The sequence below is a fragment of the Rhineura floridana genome, chromosome 4, assembly GCF_030035675.1.
Source record: "Rhineura floridana isolate rRhiFlo1 chromosome 4, rRhiFlo1.hap2, whole genome shotgun sequence".
Taxonomy (NCBI): Eukaryota; Metazoa; Chordata; class Lepidosauria; order Squamata; family Rhineuridae; genus Rhineura; species Rhineura floridana.
In genome coordinates this window covers 135,765,911-135,786,343 of record NC_084483.1, presented here as the reverse complement: position 1 = coordinate 135,786,343, position 20,433 = coordinate 135,765,911, and the positions used below count along the sequence as shown (strand labels likewise).

At 42.5% G+C, this 20,433-nt stretch overlaps 2 protein-coding genes across 8 annotated transcripts in view; one reads left to right on the top strand and one right to left on the bottom strand.

The window, feature by feature from the left end:
• Positions 1 to 13,107, top strand: part of TARBP1 (TAR (HIV-1) RNA binding protein 1) — a 67,752-nt gene extending 54,645 nt beyond the window's left edge. The window contains exons 26-32 of one of the 5 annotated variants that reach the window (XR_009762338.1): positions 381 to 552; positions 780 to 959; positions 1,379 to 1,503; positions 2,467 to 2,603; positions 8,215 to 8,311; positions 12,492 to 12,571; positions 12,945 to 13,107. Coding sequence is in view for 3 of the 5 variants with exons in the window: in XM_061624515.1 (XP_061480499.1) it covers positions 381 to 552; positions 780 to 959; positions 1,379 to 1,503; positions 2,467 to 2,603; positions 8,215 to 8,380 (780 nt within the window). In the remaining 2 variants the exon portion in view is untranslated. Of the gene's footprint in view, positions 1 to 380; positions 553 to 779; positions 960 to 1,378; positions 1,504 to 2,466; positions 2,604 to 8,214; positions 9,143 to 12,491; positions 12,866 to 12,944 lie in introns of those variants that run through there. The other 4 variants (XR_009762337.1, XM_061624516.1, XM_061624517.1 and 1 more) reach the window with 4 other exon arrangements.
• LOC133383578 (cytochrome c oxidase assembly factor 6 homolog) lies at positions 9,338 to 19,200 on the bottom strand. 3 transcript variants are annotated; one of them, XM_061624521.1, is made up of 3 exons: positions 19,093 to 19,200; positions 11,683 to 11,828; positions 9,338 to 10,978 (listed from the first exon to the last, which is right to left on the bottom strand). In XM_061624521.1, exons 2-3 carry the CDS (start codon positions 11,824 to 11,826, stop codon positions 10,883 to 10,885), a joined length of 240 nt encoding a protein of 79 aa, XP_061480505.1. In that variant the 5' UTR covers positions 11,827 to 11,828; positions 19,093 to 19,200; the 3' UTR covers positions 9,338 to 10,882. The 3 variants fall into 3 exon arrangements, with proteins under 3 accessions (XP_061480505.1, XP_061480506.1, XP_061480504.1); XM_061624522.1 differs by lacking the exon at positions 19,093 to 19,200 and adding an exon at positions 18,886 to 19,059; XM_061624520.1 differs by lacking the exon at positions 19,093 to 19,200 and having other exon boundaries at positions 11,683 to 11,862.
• Between the last annotated feature and the right edge of the window lie 1,233 nt (positions 19,201 to 20,433).

Genomic DNA, 20,433 nt, shown 5'->3' with positions numbered 1-20,433 from the left:
TAGGGCTTCTGCCAGCGCCTTACATTTGCACACGTTGTTTAGTATTGTGTGTCTTCCTTCCTGTGTGACCTCCCCCCCCAGCACGTTGGTTCTGTGTAGGTCTGTCACTTTTCTGCAGCTGTTTCCTAGTATAGGCTTCCACTTTAGGGATGTCTGAATGGTTGCGGATATGGGGCCTGAGGAGTGTTCCTGGCTTTGTCAGTTCGGTCTGGAGAGAGGGACGACTCCTCCCCCAGGAGAGGATACCAAGAAGCTTAGAGACCCTGCCTGTCACGACCAGTAGGAGGAGTCATCCCAACTGAGGAATGTCCTCCAGCCCGATTTTCAAATAGGAATTCACGGTGAGTAAAATTTCCATTTTTTCAAATATTATTTTTCAGACAATATTTTGCACCCTGCCACGTCTTTCAGAAATTGCAGAGGAGGAGTGGATTTCTCTATCTAAATTTACAGCATTCACAGATGTTCCACTGAGCTCAACATTTCCATGGTACCATTCTCGAACTTCACTTCTCGATCTGAAGCCAAGTGACTGGTCTCAGCAAAATATGGGTAAAATATAAGCCATTTGCATTTTGATCATGGCTAAATAATTAGTACTGGCTTAAATGGCCATGTGTATTTTATATAATTACTTTAAGATAAATTATTCTATGGTATTTTAGGAGCACAAAATTTTAAATGTGCACAAAGAGTATTGTAATTAAGGTCCTAATACGCTAGGGTTCTTAGGACACAGTCGGTTGCATTCAGATAACTAAAAACAAAATCTGTCTTAGGTTCAGCTGAGCCAAGTAACCAAAGACAATGGACAGATGTTCAAAAAAAGATAATTCCTTGGAAGGACAGCACTCCTGATTTGGAACTTGTATTTCAGGATCGGGCTACTAAACTTGGTAAAGCAAATAATAAACTGATTGTAGTAGCTTCACTCATTGATAAACCCACCAATTTGGGAGGTAAGACCTTAACCACTAGAAACTACTAGTACTTGATAATATGTTACATGGCTTATATTTTAAAAAATCAAGTTTTTTCCCTCTAGAAAATATTCAACCTAGAATTTCAGATGGAAATAGGTACTTTTGTTTAATGATCATTTTCTTTTTGTCCAGTTGTGATGACACCATAAAAGTTAGTGCATGAGTATATTTTAGCTACTTGGAGCAAGTAAGTTGTTTGCAAGGCTATGTTACAGGACGATGTGGATACTTAGTTTAAGTTTTTAAAGGTAACAGTGAGTGATGCTATAGTATTTGCGTATAGCCTAATAGATGTACACATTGTGGGCCCACTGTGAATCTCCTCTCCCAGCATGTAAGTGAGCCATTCAATTGATGAAATGTATATTTTGCTGAAAGTGCTCTTCTTTTTGTAGGCTTGTGCCGTACATGTGAAATATTTGGGGTGGCTGCTCTAATTGTTGGGAGCTTTCATTACATAAATGACAAACAATTTCAGTACCTTAGTGTTTCTGCTGAACAATGGCTTTCCCTTATTGAGGTGAGTAAAGAGTATATTAATCTTAAATATAATGAAATTGCTATACAGAATTCAAAGGTTTGCCTCTGATTTTCATGAACTGGCATGTCTAACTAGCATAGTATAGCAAAAAACAGAGGAGGTGCCCCCCCCCAAATACAAGTAATACAAAGGCAAAATCACAGGAACCCAAGTGACAATAAAGTGATTATTTGAATATGAACTATACATGTAGACATGTGCAAGTACATGTATAGAATTACAAAACAATTTAGCCAAGTTCTTGCCGCTATATCAAAAACAAAGAAGTTCTCCTAACAATATAGATAATAATTGACAAAATCTTCAGGACTGTATCTTGTTTCATGCTTCTTCAGAAACAAACTGAAGAATTACTTATGGATGTTAGCATCAAAGTATTATGCATTAGACTGCTATTTTTACAGGTTTTTTCTGTGACTTGTAAAATAGCCAGAGGCCCAATCCAGTCTAAGTTAAGCACTTTGATGTCTCTTTGATTTAATTGGAAGTGTGAAGCATGCATGTTTCTGAATTTCTCTCTTACTAGCGCTGCTGGAGCTGTGGTGGTGGCAGTGAGAGGGCAAACAGTGGGAGGGAGAGCTGTTGCCTTCATGCCCTGCTTTATTTATTTGTTTGTTTATTATTTGATTTATAGGAGCCCAGGGTAGCAACAAAGCACTAAACACACTTTAAAACATCATAAAACAAACTTTAAAATATATTAAAACATCTTTAAAAATATATTTTTAAAAGCTTTAAAAACATTTTTAAAAAGGGTTAAAAACATATTAAAAAGCAATTCCAACACAGACACAGACTGTTTGTAGAATTTCTCTTGGGAATGGATTGTGGAACTAGATCCATCCCCAGTCTGATCCTTTATTTTGTTTATTATGCCTATTTTGTACTGTGTATTGATTCTTTTTCTAATTTCCATACTAATTTCACTTTTTTAATATGCAGGTCAAGCCATTCCAGCTTGCTGATTATTTGGATCAGAAGAAAATGGAAGGCTACACTATAATAGGTGTAGAGCAAACAGCTAAAAGTTGTGATCTAACAGAATATTGTTTCCCAGAGAAATCCCTCTTGTTGCTGGGGTAACTGAAGAAAAAAAAACTTATTATAAAACGTTATCTAAATACTTTTTAGATAGTGAAAGCTGAGAATCAAACAGTCTGAGGAAAATGAAAATAAGCTATTTGCTATGATTGTTTTTCTATTTACTATGGAGGCTGGTTTGGCATAGAATAGAAATAAATGTAGGCCCCAGCCAGCCAGCCAATTGAGGATCCCAGTATTGTGCTTTTGTTTTGAAGGCCTCACAGTAAGGAATTCACTCACTGCAGATATTGGTTGTCCCCCCTCTCCAGTATTAAAAGTGGCTCTAGACATTCATTTTCCATGTGCTTGAAATGGATGTCAAACAGCTAGTTACTCCATACAATAGCACTGAGTGCTGCTTTTAGAGGGTGAGGCAGGAACCTTATAATTGCAACTGATCTGTCTTAAAAGGAATATGAGTTACGGAAAGGGATGAGGAAAAGGTGTAATTGTATCATAGTAACTTCTTTGCTACTCCAAGCTAGTTGTGGGCTCTAAATACACAGGTAGCAAAGACAATTTCCTTGTTTACAAATTAACTTTACTATGGTTTACTATAGGAACTCTTTTTACTTTGAATTAAAAACCATGTAATGAAAGGTTTCATTAAATATCTACACTGTAGGAATAACATATACATGTCTGAGTTCCCTGAACCTGAACTAACATTTGCAGGAAGGGATTCTGAGGAACTGAGACAAATAGTGGTAACGAGAGAGGAAGTCCTAGGCTTAATGGACAATATAAAAACTGACAAATCACCGGGCCCAGATGGCATCCACCCGAGAGTTCTCAAAGAACTCAGATGTGAAATTGCTGATCTGCTAACTAAAATATGTAACTTGTCCCTCGGGTCCTTCTCCGTGCCTGAGGACTGGAAAGTGGCAAATGTAACGCCAATCTTCAAAAAGGGATCCAGAGGGGATCCCGGAAATTACAGGCCAGTTAGCTTAACTTCTGTCCCTGGAAAACTGGTAGAAAGTTATTAAAGCTAGATTAACTAAGCACATAGAAGAACAAGCCTTGCTGAAGCAGAGCCAGCATGGCTTCTGCAAGGGAAAGTCCTGTCTCAGTAACCTATTAGAATTCTTTGAGAGTGTCAGCAAGCATATAGATAGGGGTGATCCAGTGGACATAGTGTACTTAGACTTTCAAAAAGCATTTGACAAGGTACCTCACCAAAGACTTCTGAGGAAGCTTAGCAGTCACGGAATAAGAGGAGAGGTCCTCTTGTGGATAAGGAATTGGTTGAGAAGCAGAAAGCAGAGAGTAGGAATAAATGGACAGTTCTCCCAATGGAGGGCTGTAGAAAGTGGAGTCCCTCAAGGATCGGTATTGGGACCTGTACTTTTCAACTTGTTCATTAATGACCTAGAATTAGGAGTGAGCAGTGAAGTGGCCAAGTTTGCTGACGACACTAAATTGTTCAGGGTTGTTAAAACAAAAAGGGATTGCGAAGAGCTCCAAAAAGACCTCTCCAGACTGAGTGAATGGGCGGAAAAATGGCAAATGCAATTCAATATATACAAGTGTAAAATTATGCATATTGGAGCAAAAAATCTGAATTTCACATATACGCTCATGGGGTCTGAACTGGCGGTGACCGACCAGGAGAGAGACCTCGGGGTTGTAGTGGACAGCACGATGAAAATGTCGACCCAGTGTGCGGCAGCTGTGAAAAAGGCAAATTCCATGCTAGTTTCAGAAACTAATTCAACACTAGCGATAATTAGGACCCTGAAAACCTTAACAACTATAGACCAGTCGCAAATGTTCCATTCCTGGGTAAGATCCTGGAACGAGTGGTTGCTGGCCAGCTCCAGGCGCTATTGGATGAAACCGATTATCTAGATCCTTTTCAATCGGGTTTTAGGCCCGATTTCGGCACTGAGACAGCCTTGGTCGCCCTGTATGATGACCTATGTTGGGAGAGGGACGGAGGGAGTGTTACTCTGTTGATTCTCCTTGATCTTTCAGCGGCTTTTGATACCATCGACCATGGTATCCTTCTGGAGAGGCTCGTGGAGTTGGGAGTTGGAGGTACAGCTTGGCAGTGGTTCCGCTCCTACTTGGCGGGTCGTCTCCAGAAGGTAGTGCTTGGGGAACATTGCTTGACACCGTGGGCTCTCCAATGTGGAGTCCCGCAGGGGTCAGTTCTGTCTCCCATGCTTTTTAACATCTACATGAAGCCGCTGGGTGCGGTCATCAGGAGTTTTGGAGTGCGTTGCCATCAGTACGCTGATGACACGCAACTCTACTTCTCCTTTTCATCGTCTTCAGGTGAGGCTGTTAATGTGCTGAACTGTTGCCTGGCTGCGATAATGGACTGGATGAGAGCTAACAAACTGAGACTCAATCCTGACAAGACTGAGATGCTGTTGGTGGGAGGTTTCTCTGATCAGATGGTGGATATTCACCCTGTTCTGGATGGGGTTACACTCCCCCTGAAGGAGCGGGTTCGTAGTTCGGGAGTATTTTTAGATCCTTCCCTATCACTTGAGGCTCAAGTAGCCTCGGTGGCACGGAATGCGTTCTACCAACTTCGGTTGGTAGCCCAGCTACATCCCTATCTGGACAGGGAGGACCTCACCTCAGTTGTCCATGCTCTGGTAACCTCTCAATTGGATTACTGCAATGCGCTCTGCGTAGGGCTGCCTTTGAAGACGGTTCGGAAGCTACAGCTTGTGCAGAATGCGGCAGCCAGACTGATGAGGACCAAGCGGTCTGAACATATAACACCTGTTCTGGCCCGCTTGCACTGGCTACCAATATGCTTCCGGGCCAGATTTAAAGTGCTGGTTATAACCTATAAAGCCTTATACGGTGCGGGACCGCAATACCTGCTGGAACGCCTCTCCCGATATGAACCTGCCCGTACACTACGTTCAACATTGAAGGCCCTCCTCCGAGTTCCGACTCATAGGGAAGCTCGGAGGACGATAACAAGAACTAGGGCCTTCTCAGTGGTGGCCCCCGAACTGTGGAATAGTCTTCCCGATGAGGTGCGCTTGGCGCCGATGTTATCTTTTCGGCGCCAAGTTAAAACCTTCCTTTTTTCTCAGGCATTTTAGTTTTTTAGTTTTAAATATGTTGTAATTGATCTTAGATTTGTGGATTTTTATATACATGTCCCTTGCACTGATTTATTGGATTTTACTGTGTATATTTATATTTCTCTGTTGTACACCGCCCAGAGAGCTATGCTAGTTGGGCGGTATAGAAACTCAATAAATAAATAAATAAATATTGAAAATAAAACACCCGATATCATAATGCCGTTGTATAAATCTATGGTGTGGCCGCATTTGGAATACTGTGTACAGTTCTGGTCGCCTCATCTCAAAAAGGATATTATAGAGTTGGAAAAGGTTCAGAAGAGGCCAACCAGAATGATCAAGGGGATGGAGCGACTCCCTTACGAGGAAAGGTTGCAGCAGTTGGGGCTTTTTAGTTTAGAGAAAAGGCGGGTCAGAGGAGACATGATAGAAGTGTATAAAATTATGCATGGCATTGAGAAAGTGGATAGAGAAAAGTTCTTCTCCCTCTCTCATAATACTAGAACTCGTGGACATTCAAAGAAGCTGAATGTTGGAAGATTCAGGACAGACAAAAGGAAGTACTTCTTTACTCAGCGCATAGTTAAACTATGGAATTTGCTCCCACAAAATGGAGTAATGGCCACCAGCTTGGATGGCTTTAAAAGAAGATTAGACAAATTCATGGAGGACAGGGCTATCAATGGCTACTAGCCGTGATGGCTGTGCTCTGCCACCTTAGTCAGAGGCAGCATGCTTCTGAAAACCAGTTGCCGGAAGCCTCAGGAGGGGAGAGTGTTCTTGCACTCGGGTCCTGCTTGCGGGCTTCCCCCAGGCACCTGGTTGGCCACTGTGAGAACAGGATGCTGGACTAGATGGGCCACTGGCCTGATCCAGCAGGCTCTTCTTATGTTCTTATGAGTTAAGAGTTCTATACATCAATTTTTCATAGTCGTGTTCCAATGGCAAAATGCTGTTAAACTGGGAACAATTCAGAATTCCTTCTTGAGGTCACTCTTGAATCTCCCACATGACACTCTCATTGTCATGATGAAATTTGAGGTTGGGTTTTCTTTCATATTATCCAGAGTTCATGCTTCTTTATTACTGTATTGGTTGAAATTACAGCATATGCCAGACACATGGTTGTCCAAAAATGTTATTGGGAGCAAATTGCCAATAGATCTGTACAAAGTTGGGTCAACAAATGTGAAACCCTTATGGTCATGTATGGACTAATTGTTGATGCCCTCAAGGTTGCTACTTCTAGTCATAAAGCTGTGTAGAGTGGGGCCTCTTGTTAGCATGGTTTGAAGATGACATCTAGCTATTTTCACCATTTTATTATTCTTTGAAATCTGATTATGGTCTTCCAGATTATTTTTTGAATTATTAGTTCATAGGATAAGGAAGGCATTTCAGAGCATATTTAATTGGGAGAGGTGCTAGAATACATGTAAATAATTGTGGTGTATCTGCACCCAGGGATAGGTGGAAAATATTGTTCATTATGTGTTATATTGCTCCCTGTATAATTTTCCTAGGGATACATTTCTCAAAGGAATTCTTCAGAGAGTTTCCTTCTTGAATAATATGAACATTTGTTATTTGCTGTTGGATAGGGATAAACATACTACCTGCAAGGCTTCTGTTTGCTTTAGCAATCCGAAGAGGTCAGATGAACTTTCAGTGTATAACGTGGGGGCCACCTATGCTAAAATGTACCTCAATACTGTTTGTATTTGTATATTTTTGTGATTAGTGGTTTTCAGCAAATACATTTGACTTACTAGGAACTGTGAACTGAATCTCATAGAGAACTAGAATTCCTCTCTTCCTTTAATAAAGAAAACCTGTCTTGATAATGCACTTGATGATCAATAATGCACAAGACCTTGGGGAAAGGAAGAAGTAGGGCTTGTGATATGCCTATCAGCATATTAAAAAAATATGTTCTGGTCTCCATGCTAACAAGGTGCCAGGTGAATCATAGCTCATACGCGGCTCTTATTTATGTAAACCACTTAGAAGTTCTGCTTGTTTGGTGGTACATAAGTCCTGTTAAGTACATTTTTAAAAATACACGAGTGTACATCACACCAGGCCCCAACGATGCTAGGTTGTGATCCCAATCTAGAGGTGCATGGTGGAGTCTACTGTGTTATAAGCTAAAGTTCCACTTGTTAGTGCTGCAGCAGTGCCAAAGGGATAGGCTGCTTTTTGAATTGAACAGTTACTTGCATCTCTGGCAGTGAGAACTACTGTGACAGAAAACAAGAAGCATGTTCACTTCTTGGCCCTGTAGCCTGTAGCTCTGCTAGAAAGCCTGCAAAAAGTATTAAGCTATGTTATTTTTCCCAGAGTGAGAAATGGTGAATATATGAAGCTTCCTTATACACTATCTGGTTCAGCAGCATCAGTGGCTCCTCAGGCAGGGTTCTATTACTTAAGACCATTTTATTTGGAGATGCCTTTGATTAAACCTTGGACTTTCTGCATGCAAATTAGATACTCCACTACTGAACTATGTTCCTTCTCTGTTGTGATGCATGTTTGTGTTTTTTCTTGTCAGAAATGAGCATGAGGGAATCCCTGCAAATCTAATTCAGCAGTTGGACACTTGTGTAGAAATTCCTCAGCAAGGAGTTATTCGGTCACTTAATGTCCATGTAAGTGGAGCTCTACTTATTTGGGAATATGTAAGGCAACAGATCATCAAGGAAAAGCAGCGAAGATAAATATACAAATCTTGTTAAAGCTGCTGCTCTGATGGTGCTTTAAAATCCGAAGAGTAATTACAGATGCCACACAAAGAAATGTTTTATATTTTGCATGCCTTCATTTTAAAAAGAACACAAATGCCTTAAACCATGACTGTATTAAAATATTCACTGATACTAAATATTCTTTCAGTATACAAGTTTCTTGGTGTGATTTAAATGTGTTTGTTGTTGAAAATACCACCTCTTGATATTATTATGAGGTGGTTCCCAATGACCATTTGCAGCAGGGCGGCAAGTCATACACTTTGTGTGGCCCCAGCAGCCACACAGAGCTGCTGAGGCACGAGTTAGTGGCCCTACTGCTTCCTTGTGACATAAGGACATAAGAAATTGGACCAAAGGCTCCTGTAGTCTAGCACCCTGCTTATTCTTCCAGTGGTCAACCAAATGCCTCTGGGAAGCCCGCAGGCAAGACATGAGCAGAAGAGAACCACTTGCATTCTCTAACAGCTGGTGTTCAGAGGCATACTGCTTCTGATACTAATGGTAGTAGAGAGTCACCCGCAGAATTTAAAAGAATATGTCTAAAGCCATTCAAGTTGGTGTGGTAGTGATTTCCAGAATTAAACTATACACTGTGTGAATAAGTACTTCTTCCTTTGGTGTGGTGTCCCAAATCTTCGTCCCCAAGTTCTAGTATTATGAGAAAAAGGGAAAAGTTCTCTGTGTCCACTTTCTCCACACCATGTATACACCTTCACCATGTCCCTTCTTACTCACTCACCTTTTTTCTAAACTGAAGAAGTTCCAACTGTTGTAACCTTTTCTCAAACACCCTATTTTGTGATGTGATTTTAGGTTGTTTTTAACTGTTTTTAATAATGTATTTTAAAACTATTCTAACCTGCTCTGGGACCTTTGGGTGAAGGGGGGGGTAATCATCGTCGTCAGGAACCTGGCTGCATGCTGCAGTTTGCTTTTGCACAAGGTTTTAATGCTTGCATGGTTGCAGTTTAAACATGTTACATATTTCTAAATAACATTCAAATTCACAAAAGGAAGCATCTGCAAAGGAATCCCTCCACCATAGCTGGGTCAGTTGTAAACTTCATCCAAAACAGCACTGCGTTGACCTAATAGCGCTGTTGAAGTAGATGCTCCTGGATTATTGCATTTACACTTTTAATTCTACCCGTGCTGTTGTCCATGTTCCCACCATCCACAATTCTCCTTTTTCCCTCTCAGTGCAAGTAAGTTGTTGTATGACACAATACCACCATGCTTTCACTTGTACACTTTTAAAGTTTTTATGTTCAGGCCATGATTTCTATGTGAAACCTTCACTTGTTTCTACAAAGTATTTTAATTAATTAATTAAGTATTGTATTATTTTATTTATATTCCTCCCAGCAGGAGCCCAGGGTGGCAAAATACCCACAGGAATGCCACTATGTGAGAATGATATCACAAAGAAGCAAATTTAATTTGGCATATTGCCAGGGTTCCCTAGCACTATATAGTGCAACCAAAGTGGACCCCCCAAAATTGGAACATTTGTGGTTTAAAAGATGAAGGGATTTCAACAGGAAGCTATGGGCCTTGCACCAATTGTTAATGATCACTCTGAAACCTGCAGGCTTGATCAGTATTGCATGTATTGTGAAATGGTTTCAAAAATAAGACTGCCTCTTCTGAGTTACCCTGCTGCCTGAATTTCATTTATGCTTGGGTCAATAAAAGTAGAAAACAGTATTGGGACCTACCTGATCATGCACCCAAACAGACACTGGGACACCCCTTAATACTTATTTTACTGTTTGTCTGACCATCACCTTCCTATAGTCCATATAGCTCAGTTGTGGGTAAGGAGAGGACAGGCAAGGTGGGACAGGTGGCTCTAGTGAGGAGAAAGAACAGCGGAGAGACACCTAATTCTACTCCTGAGGAGCATCTGAGTTGCTTTCACAAGCTTTAATATTCAAAATGACATTGGAACTTCCTCTTTTAGCAATACCCTTGCTTTCCTATCATAGCAGATATCTAATAAAATGCATTGCAAAAGTAAACAATTCAGAAATTAGTTATTAGCTTCACTGAAGATATAGGTTAACATGCAAACATACCCACAAGTACACTGGCAGAATTGCACAATAACTAGTCCTTGGCTTATTTTACTTTCTCACCTGCTAGAAAGGAACATCGAAGTGTATGTAAAGGCTCAATGGAAAGGAAACAATACTTGAAAGGAAAAAACCCAGCAATGAACTCACAATGTAACATTTGAGTTCGTACAGTGCACCAATTCATACTTTATTGGTGGTCGCAGCCTCATTGAGGAATTAGTGGGTGCCCCTTCCCTTCACCATGCCCTTCACATGGGCTAGAAGCCTTCGTACCAATACCAGATAAAGAAAATTGAAATTATTTAGAGGCCATCACTGTCCTTTACTGATGCCTGCTGCTCTTCTTCTTGAAGCTCCTTTGGTGGTGGATGCATTTATAAAAGTTGATGAATAGCTATGACTTCTCAGTTGTCTCTGAAGGCTGAAATTCTCCTGCTTCCAACTTTGCTTTATACTTTAAATAATCTCTTCTTCTATCAAAATATTTAACCTGTTTTGAACAAGATCACTTTGTTAGGAAATCAGATTTGATACAGTAACGTTCTAGTGTAATGAAATCAGGAAGAACCTGTTTTGACTATTGTTTCAGCATTTCAGACCATGATATGTAGCACACTGATCAAATCATACTTTGAATGGTTAACATCAAAGTACTCAAGGACCCACCATTTCCTTGGAGAGAATTTCCTCCTAGTTTTAGTACCAAGCAGTTCTAATGTTTTCTTGCTGTCTGGTAAGTGGGATAGTATGCATTCCAACCCTACCAAATACCTTCCTATGTAGAAAAGATAACTGCTTTCTGAGACGTCCTAACAATCCTTTAAATACTGGATATAGAGTACTGCAATTCCCATCTCTATTAGTTCTACGCAAGCATACAGGGTTTGTCTCATTGCTGGCAAAGACAAGTACATTTTAGGAACGTAGGAAATTGCCTTATACTGAGTCAGACCAATGGTTCACCTAGCTTTGTACTGTCTACAGTGACTGGCAGAAGCTCTCCAGGGTTTCAGACAAGATGGCTTTCCCAGTCCTTTCTGGAGACGCCAGGGATTGAACCTAGGACCTTCTGCATGAAAGGCAGAGATGCCCTATAATTGAGCTGCTGCCCTTCCCCTTTTGTTCTCTTGCATCTAGGCCAATTTCCATGTGTGTATATATCTCTTCCCAAAGAATACAATCAATGTTGCTTACCCACTGTTGTGGACACAAATTTTCAAAACAGTACCTAAGCTTCTCACACTTGGGTGTATCTTCCATTTTTTCATCTAAGCACTTCCAATACTCATCCCGGGCTCCCCAGCAAGCCTTCCTTTCCTTCATTGATGGAGCTGACATTTCTGTCACAATAAACAAAATATAAGAAGTTGTCATTCTTGAACCACTTGTGGAGTTCCATACCCTACCATCCAGTACTATACTTTACAAAATCTAAAATGTCTTTACATGAATCTAAAATATCTGGGGTAAAATATTTTTAAATGTTGCATAAATACAAAAAAAAATGTTGAAAGGCACTGCACTTATAAGCTGGTAATGGGGAAGTAAAACAGATCAGTCTAGTTGAAACCTGTTACTTTGTATGTAGCCTGTTAGTTGTTACAGTGGTTACAGGCCTTCATGCTTTTACAGTTAGATCTGTCAGCTAACTGAAGTTTAACTATGGACTGCTAAGGCAGGGGTGGCTAACCTGTGCCCCCCCCCGTGGTGTTAAACTACAACTCCCATAACCCCGGACAGCTGTAATCCAACAATACCTGGAGGGTCAGGGATTAGCTACCCCATCCCTGCACTAAGGCCTATAGTAGATGACCCTTAATTGTATAAAAGGGCAGTCTCAGCATTGTTCAGAGTCAGTGTGGTCTAATGGCCAGCAGAGTCAACAGAAGAGCTTAGGAAGAGTTTGAAGAAGCTGTGAGAGCTTGGGAGGCGAGAGAGACTCCAGAGGAGGTTTTCTAGGATAGGTTCTGGTCAGAGTGATAACAGAAAACATTTGGTTGCAGTAACACTTCAGAGGAGAAAACTGTGACATCATCTTGGCTGTCTTGAGTTCCTGAGAAGGAAGTCCTTGGGGAAACCTGAAGTAAGTCTGCCAGAAAGTGTCTGTCCCAAGAAGCTGAGACTCCATTGAAAGTGATCGTGGAGACAGTCAGTTCAACTTTACAGCCATCTGGTTAGTCAATGACCAGAAAGAGAAATTAAAGTCTTGTCCTTTGTGTCTTTCTTGGAGAGCTAACTGGGACAGAGTTAGGATAACAGTAATTGGCATCTGGGATTTTAATTAGGGAAATTAATATAGAGAAGGATATAACTGCTTTGAACATGTTTAATATAAACAACTATGGATAACATCTAGTCTGATACATTTTATTAATGTATAGCCTATTAAATGTTTACATACATACAAATAAATGTTCTAAATTTAAAATCTGTATCTGTTCATCTCATGTCTACAGCCTAATACTATCCTACTACATTACTGCTGGTGAACTAAGGATAAGGTTTTGCTCCGAGTTTTTAAGGTGGTAACAGAATTATAAGGGACAAGGAACTAACGTATATTTATAATTCATCTGAGGAAGCAAGCCATGCCAAGTTCACTGCTAGTTCCTTATTGGTAAGTGCTGAGTTTGGCTATGTACTGTAACTGAATCCTTTGCATGTCTCCTTGACAGTCACTGCGTTCAATGCGTTTGCTTGCATGCGATCTAAGCCTTAAGTGAACCAAGGAATAAGACAGTCATGCAGTTAACTTCTGACGGTATTTCATAACCAAAGAGCAGACCCCATAGCCTAGATAAACAGATCTACTTGAATTTACAGCTTTAGCATGTTTACATTCAGAATTAAGTGCCAGGGAGGTTAATGGGACTTCCAAGGAAGCAAGGACAGGATTACAGCCTCCTGCCTATGTGTTTACTTGAAAATCCCATTTAGTGCAATGAGATCCCCAATAGTGTGTGGACAGCATTGCAGCTCCAATCCCACTAAATTTGTTACTCAAATATTTCAGATTGTTGAGAGGATTCCTTGCTACTGATTCAACAAACCATTATAAAGTTATCTTTAATAATCTAGCCCTACATGCACCTATTTAGCATTGAACACAAGGGGGTTGCACTATAACACGGATCATACCTATCCGCCCTACACCTGATGCCATACATGATGTCAGGTGTGGGCAGGGTACGCAGGCCTTCAGAGGAACAACTGGGAGCTTAGAGTGGACTCCTGATTATTTCTTTGCTGCAGCAAGGTGTGCTCCATCAGCTGATGAGTTGCTCAAGGAGGGGGATGCAATTTCCATTCAAGGTAAATTGCTTCTCCCACCCAGCACTGTTCTTTGAAGCCGCCTTCTGCAGCTTGTTTCCACCTCTGAAATGGAAAATACCTCTGCAAAGGAGGAAGTGGAAAGGATCGCAAAGTGCTTTCAACCTCTAAAGTTACAGGTTGAAAGGGGGGAGCACAGGTGGGTTTTGCACCTCTGACATGTGATGATTCAATTCTTGGTTCCCCCTTTATTCCCCCCCCCCCGCTGCTGCTGCCGGAAGCAAGAGAAATAAGCCTGCATTTTAAAATGTAGGCTTCTTTCTGGCTTCCTTCAGGGGCAGTGGGCACTTGTGAACCCTACAAGTGCTGTTGATGGTGTGGGCAGGAGAACTCACTTGTCAATGATGCAATATCATTAATGATGCGACTGATAGAAGGATGGCCATGCCCACCTGTCAAATTTTGCCCGCTATTATTATTATTATCATCATCATCATCATCATCTTTATTTATACCCCACCCTTTTTCCAAACTGGAACTCAAGGCGGCTTCCAGATAAAAGTAAGAACATATAATTAAGAACATATAAACAAATAAAAATCAGCATTAAAACAGAATTAAACTATTAAGATGTTAAAACCAATTAGCCATACACTTAAAATGCAACCCAGGTTAAGAGCATACAAGTAAAACAATAACATACAGCAGCCTTTTCAATCACTACCCTTAAAGCCTTCAGTTACAAAGGCCTGCCGGAAGAAAAAAGTCTTTAGCTGTCGGCGGAAGGACTGCACAGAAGAGGCCATTCTTGCCTCCCTAGGGAGGGAGTTCCAGAGCCTAGGGGCAGCCACCAAAGAGGCCATGTCTCGTGTCCCCACCAGTCGCACTTGTGAAGGTGTTGGGATTGCGAGAAGGGTCTCTCCTGAAGATCTCAGGGCCCGGGCAGGTTCATATTGGGAGATACAGTCTGACAGATAGCCTGGACCTAAGCCGTATAGGGCTTTATAGGTCATAACCAGCACTTTGAATTGTGTCCGGAAACAGACTGGCAGCCAGTGGAGCTGTTGCAGCAGGGGAGTTGTATGATCCCTGTAACCAGTCCCAGTTAACATTCTGGCTGCAGCTCGTTGCACCAACTTAAGTTTCCAAATAGTCTTCAGAGGCAGCCCCATGTAGAGCACGTTACAGTAGTCTAAGCGGGATGCAACTAAGGCATGTGTCACCGTGGCCAGATCAGGCGACTCCAGGAACGGGCGCAGTTGGCGCACTAGTCTTAACTGTGCAAAAGCACTCCTGGCCACCGCAGAAACCTGGGCCTCCAAATTTAAAGCTGAGTCCAGGAGCACACCCAAACTGCTAACCTGCGTCTTCAGGGGGAGTGTAACCCCATCCAGCACAGGCTGAATCCCTATTCCCTGATTTGCCTTTCGACTGACTAGGAGCACCTCTGTCTTGTATGGATTAAGCTTCAGCTTGTTCACCCTCATCCAGTCCACCACTGCTATCAGCCACTGGTTTAGAACCGAGAGAGTTTCCTTGGAATTAGGTGGAAAGGAGAAATAGGGTTGGGTGTCATCTGCATACTGATGGCACCGAACCCCAAACCTCCAGACAACCTCTCCCAGTGGTTTCATGTAGATATTAAATAGCATGGGGGACAAAACTGAACCCTGAGGGACCCCACAGGCCAACGGCCAAGGAGTCGAACAGGAATCCCCCAGCACTACCTTCTGGGTTTGCCCCTCCAGGAAGGAACTGAGCCATTGTAAAATGGTGCCCCCAAGTCCCATCCCGGCAAGGCGACCGAGAAGGATACCATGGTTGATGGTATCGAAAGCTGCTGAGAGGTCCAACAGAACGAACAGGGACACACTCCCTATCCAATTCTCTGTGTAGGTCATCCACCAAGGCGACCAAAGCCATCTCCGTCCCATAACCAGGTCTGAAACCAGACTGAAATGGATCTAGATAATCCGTTTCATCCAGGAATCCCTGGAGCTGGGAGGCCACCACACGCTCTATTACCTTGCCCAGAAACGGGATATTAGACACTGGCCGATAATTATCCATAATAGAGGGGTCCAGGGAGGGCTTTTTCAGCAAAGGCCTTACAATTGCCTCCTTTAGACATATTGGAACTCTGCCTTGTTGTAGGGAGGCAAGATCGATCCAAATAAGGATCTGGCCCATGGAGCAAAAGGGTTCCCTATCCCTGCATTGTAAGATCAGCAACATGGACCTTCTTGATAGTTTTACCACTCTCAGAAGGTTGGGGGATGGTGCCCCAGGAAAGGGCAGTCTCTGTGGCAGCCCCTAAGCTGTGTCACTTACATTATGTAATTTGCCTTTGACACCCGAGATATATTTCATTCCATTCCAGCTGGTCATAATAAGAACTGTAATTTGAGAACGGGTGCCTGACAGTGCTTTTTTCCTTGTTCTTCTCTGACCCTTTTCATAAGAACATAAGAAGAGCCTGCTGGATCAGGCCAGTGGCCCATCTAGTCCAGCATCCTGTTCTCACAGTGGCCAACCAGGTGCCTGGGGGAAGCCCGCAAGCAGGACCTGAGTGCAAGAACACTCTCCCCTCCTGAGGCTTCCGGCAACTGGTTTTCAGAAGCATGCTGCCTCTGACTAGGGTGGCAGAGCACAGCCATCACTTTCCCTCATGTGTCATGCATTTTACATTGTTAGCCTAAGAGCAGTTATTTATATTTTGTAAATTGTATTTTGTAAATTGTATTGTTTTATTGATGTATTTTATATTGTATTTTTATATTTGTGTTTTTTGTAAGCTGCCTTGAGGGCCTTTGGCCGAAAGGCGGGGTATGTATGTATGTATGTATGTATGTATGTATGTATGTATGTATGTATGTATGTATGAACGAATGAATGAATGAATAAATAAATAAAAAATGTAGATTATCTATTCTGTAATCCATTTTAAATGCTTTTAACATGGCATTTTAAAATTGTTGTAAGCCTTGGGACCTCATGGTAAAGGACTGGTAAGAAATCTACTAGTAATAACAGTCTTCACATTTTAAGAGAGCAGTTCTTCGTTAGGTGATTTATATACCAATTTCCATTAATAGGAAAGGGTGCCTGATTGCTTGAAGATGTGCAGTATTTTATACTTTATAAATATTTAAAGAGCAAATGACACACACACACCCCACACACAAATGTAGCATCTAAAGGCAATTTGAGATAGCACTTCATTATAGGATCTGGCAACCAGCTGACCGTTGGGCTTGCATCTGCAGGTGGGAGAATTTAGGGTATGCCAGCCCTTCTCTGTAATTTGTGAGTGGGTTGGGGAGCAGGGCTAGCCTGTTGTTATCTGTAAAATGGGGATATTGGAAGAAAAGCAAGCTAGACTTCACCTTCCCTTCAGAAGCCTATTCAGCATCTACATCATCACAGCATGTATGAAGTCTGTAGTGAATGTTAACACCAGCAAGTGTGCTGAAAAAGTCTTGCTGGTGTTCCTCAGGCTGTTGACCAAGAAAGTGTTCAAATAAAACCCTTATAGATTAGGATGATCAATAGGTACTAGCCACGATGGCTTTCACCTCCACTGTCAGAGAAAGTATGCCTCTGACTGTCAGTTGCTTGGAATCATAAGTGGTACAGTGCTGTTTGGCTCAGGTCCTGCCTTTGGGCTTCCTATAAGGCATCTGGTTGGCCACTGTGAGAACAGGATGCTGGACTAGATGGGCCACTAGCCTGATCCAGCAGGCTCTTCTTATCCTCTTGGAGCCTTAACAAGGATGCCAGGTCTGTTTCTTTTTTCAAGTTCTGTTGACACCATCTGCTGCTAAGAACATAAGAAGAGCCCATCTACTCCAGCATCCTGTTCTCATAGTGGCCAACCAGATGCCCATGGAAAGCCCGCAAGCAGGAATGTAATCATAAGTATACAGAGACTCCAGGATTGCCATTTGTTTGGGTCACAGTTGAGTCTGAGGTCATCAGATTTTAATTATACTTACACCTTGGATTATCCAAGCAAAGAAAAGACCACACCTAATGTTTAAGGAGGCACAATTTAATAAGCTTCCCCAATCTTGATCTTCTTAAAACAAGTCTCTGTAATCATTCTTTCAGATATCAGAGTAGATGAACTGCTGGTCGGTATTTTAGGAACAACACTATTTAAGACAGATTTAGCATACAACAGGCCAACAGCATACAAAGCTGCACTGAGCATAGATGCTCTACCCCTCACTATCTACATTAAACATTCAAGATAATCTCAGACTGTCAGATGAAGAGTGAAAGCATCTATTGCTGGGGATTTGCCAAATTCAATAGGAGGGCACCTGTCTAATCTCAGTTGGGAGGGAGTGCCACAGGATCAGGCCTGCTGCACTGAAAACACAACATTGTAAGTGGTGCATCTGAGCTATGGGGGACCAACAACAAAGACCCCCCCAAAGATTTCAGTGATTGGGCTGGGATATAAGAGATCTGGCAGTCCATCAAGATATCTTGGGCCCAAGTTGTTGTAAAAATTCCAGAACCTTGAACCGGGCCCAATAACATATGGGCAGCCAGTACAAACTTTTTGGCTCCAGACTTATGTGCTAGTAGCAGCCTGTCTGCATCAATAATCTAGCTGCAGCATTTTTCACAAACTTCCAGAGCAGGCGCCAGGATAACCCCACATAGAATGCATTGCAAAAATCAAATCCTGAGGTTACCAGTGCATGAATCACTGCTGCCACGCTATCCCTGTCCAAGCATGGCCATAGTTAGGGCACCAGGCACATGACTAAAACCTTCCTGTTCCAGCAGGCATTTAAAGGTCGTGTTTAATTTTATAACTATTTTATTGTTTATGGTTTGTTTTTATGTGCACCGCCTAGAAATGTACATGATTAAGCAATGTATTGATGTTTTAAATAAACAAATAGAGAAATAATATCCTTCGTCTGACAGCCTATTTTGCATGAGATGACCATGAACTATTGAACTCATAATGTGAGCTAAAATATGGGATCTATTCTGGTCCAATTTCTGCTGAGAATCGTTGAAAGATGTGAGCGGTTTCTCTCTCCGTGTATTCCCTTCAGGGTTCCTACACGCAGGAACCCTACAGCGGCCCCTGCACGCCCCTCTCACCTTCCGCATGTGTGTTGCAGTTACCCCATACTCAGTCTTCGAGGGGGAGGAGGCGTAAGCGAACGACTCTCGCCTCTTTCCTCAGAGTTCGTGCTGAGAAGGGAAGCGCGGCCGACTGGCTGGGAATGTTTGGCAGGAGCAGAAAGAAGCGCTCTCAACCTCCAGCCAAACGAGGGGGGGTATTCTATACTCGCCACCTTCACTTACCCGCTGTGCTTCCGGCTGAGCTTGAAAAACCCGAATATGCATCAAAGTGACGGAAACCGGAAGCGTTTGTGCTACAAGTGCCTTAACTATAACAAGGCTAAACCGGAAGCGGAGAGAACCCTCTGCTGTACAGGGCGCGCGTGCGCGTTTATGCGGGTAATTGGTTGCTGTCGAAACCGCCCGGCCCTTTTAGCGCTCGTCTGCGAGCGGAAAAAACGGGTAGGATTCACATATCAATATAAAGTCCTGTAACAGAGCAGGTTAACGTGCAAGCTTACCTGGCCTCTGGTGGCTTGTGACCTAATCTATTTGGGAGAGTTTCCTTACTGTTGCTGTTTGTGGCTGTGTTTACGAAAGGCTTGAATTATCATTTAATTTCGTGTGCCCTAATAGGTTTGGTGGCCCTAATTTAGCTGATCTGATAGTTAATATTTTTTAGGGAAAGTGATTGAGATGGTTGTGGCGCAGCAATTGCAAGTACTCTTGGATGAAACAGATTATCTCGAACCATTCCAGTCTGGGTTCAGGCCTGGTTATGGGACTGAATCGGCCTAGTTGCCCTGATGGATGACTGTTTTTGGGAGAAGGACAGAGGGAGTGCGACCCTGTTATGCTTACTTGATCTCTCAGCGGCTTTTGATACCATTGACTATGGTATCCTTCTGGGCTGACTTGGTGAGATGGGTATTGGAGGCACTGTTTTGCAGTGGTTCCGATCCTATCTCCAAGGTCGCTCTCAGAGAATGGCATTGGGTGACTGTCTTTTGGCCCCCTGGCAGTTGTGCTGTGGGGTGCTGCAGGGTACCATCTTGTCCCCCATGCTGTTTAACATGTATATGAAGCCCTTGGGAGTGGTCATTAGGAGATTTGTGGTGAGGTGTCAGCAGTATGCTGACGATACCCAGCTTTATTTCTCCATAACATCTGAATTGGGAGAGGCCGTACAAGCCCTGTACGGCTGCCTGGACTTGGTGGTGGGCTGGATGAGGGCCAATAAACTGAGGCTGAATCCTAGCAAGATGGAGGTGCTGTGGGTTGGTGGTTCCCATGTTCAGATAATTGGTCAGTTGCCTGCTTTAGATGGGATCGTACTCCCTCTGAAAGAGCAGGTTTGTAGTCTAGGGGTGCTCCTAGATCCATCTTTGTTGCTAGAGGCCCAGGTAACCTTAGTGGCTAGGAGTGCCTTTTACCAGCTGATAAGACAGCGGCGGCTGTTTCTGGACCAGGATAGCCTGACCACTGTTGTCCACACACTGGTAACCTCTAGCCTGGATTACTGTAATGCGCTCTATGTGGGGCTGCCCTTGAGGTTGGTCCGGAAGCTGCAGCTGGTGCAAAATG

Coding starts and splice junctions, on each gene's coding strand:
- LOC133383578 (XM_061624520.1), bottom strand. CDS start 11,862: ATGACAACTTCTTATATTTTGTTTATTGTGACAGAAATGTCAGCTCCA. Junction 10,979..11,682: donor ATTTGTGTCCACAACAGTGG/GTAAGCAACATT, acceptor TGTTCAAAACAG/GTTAAATATTTTGATAGAAG.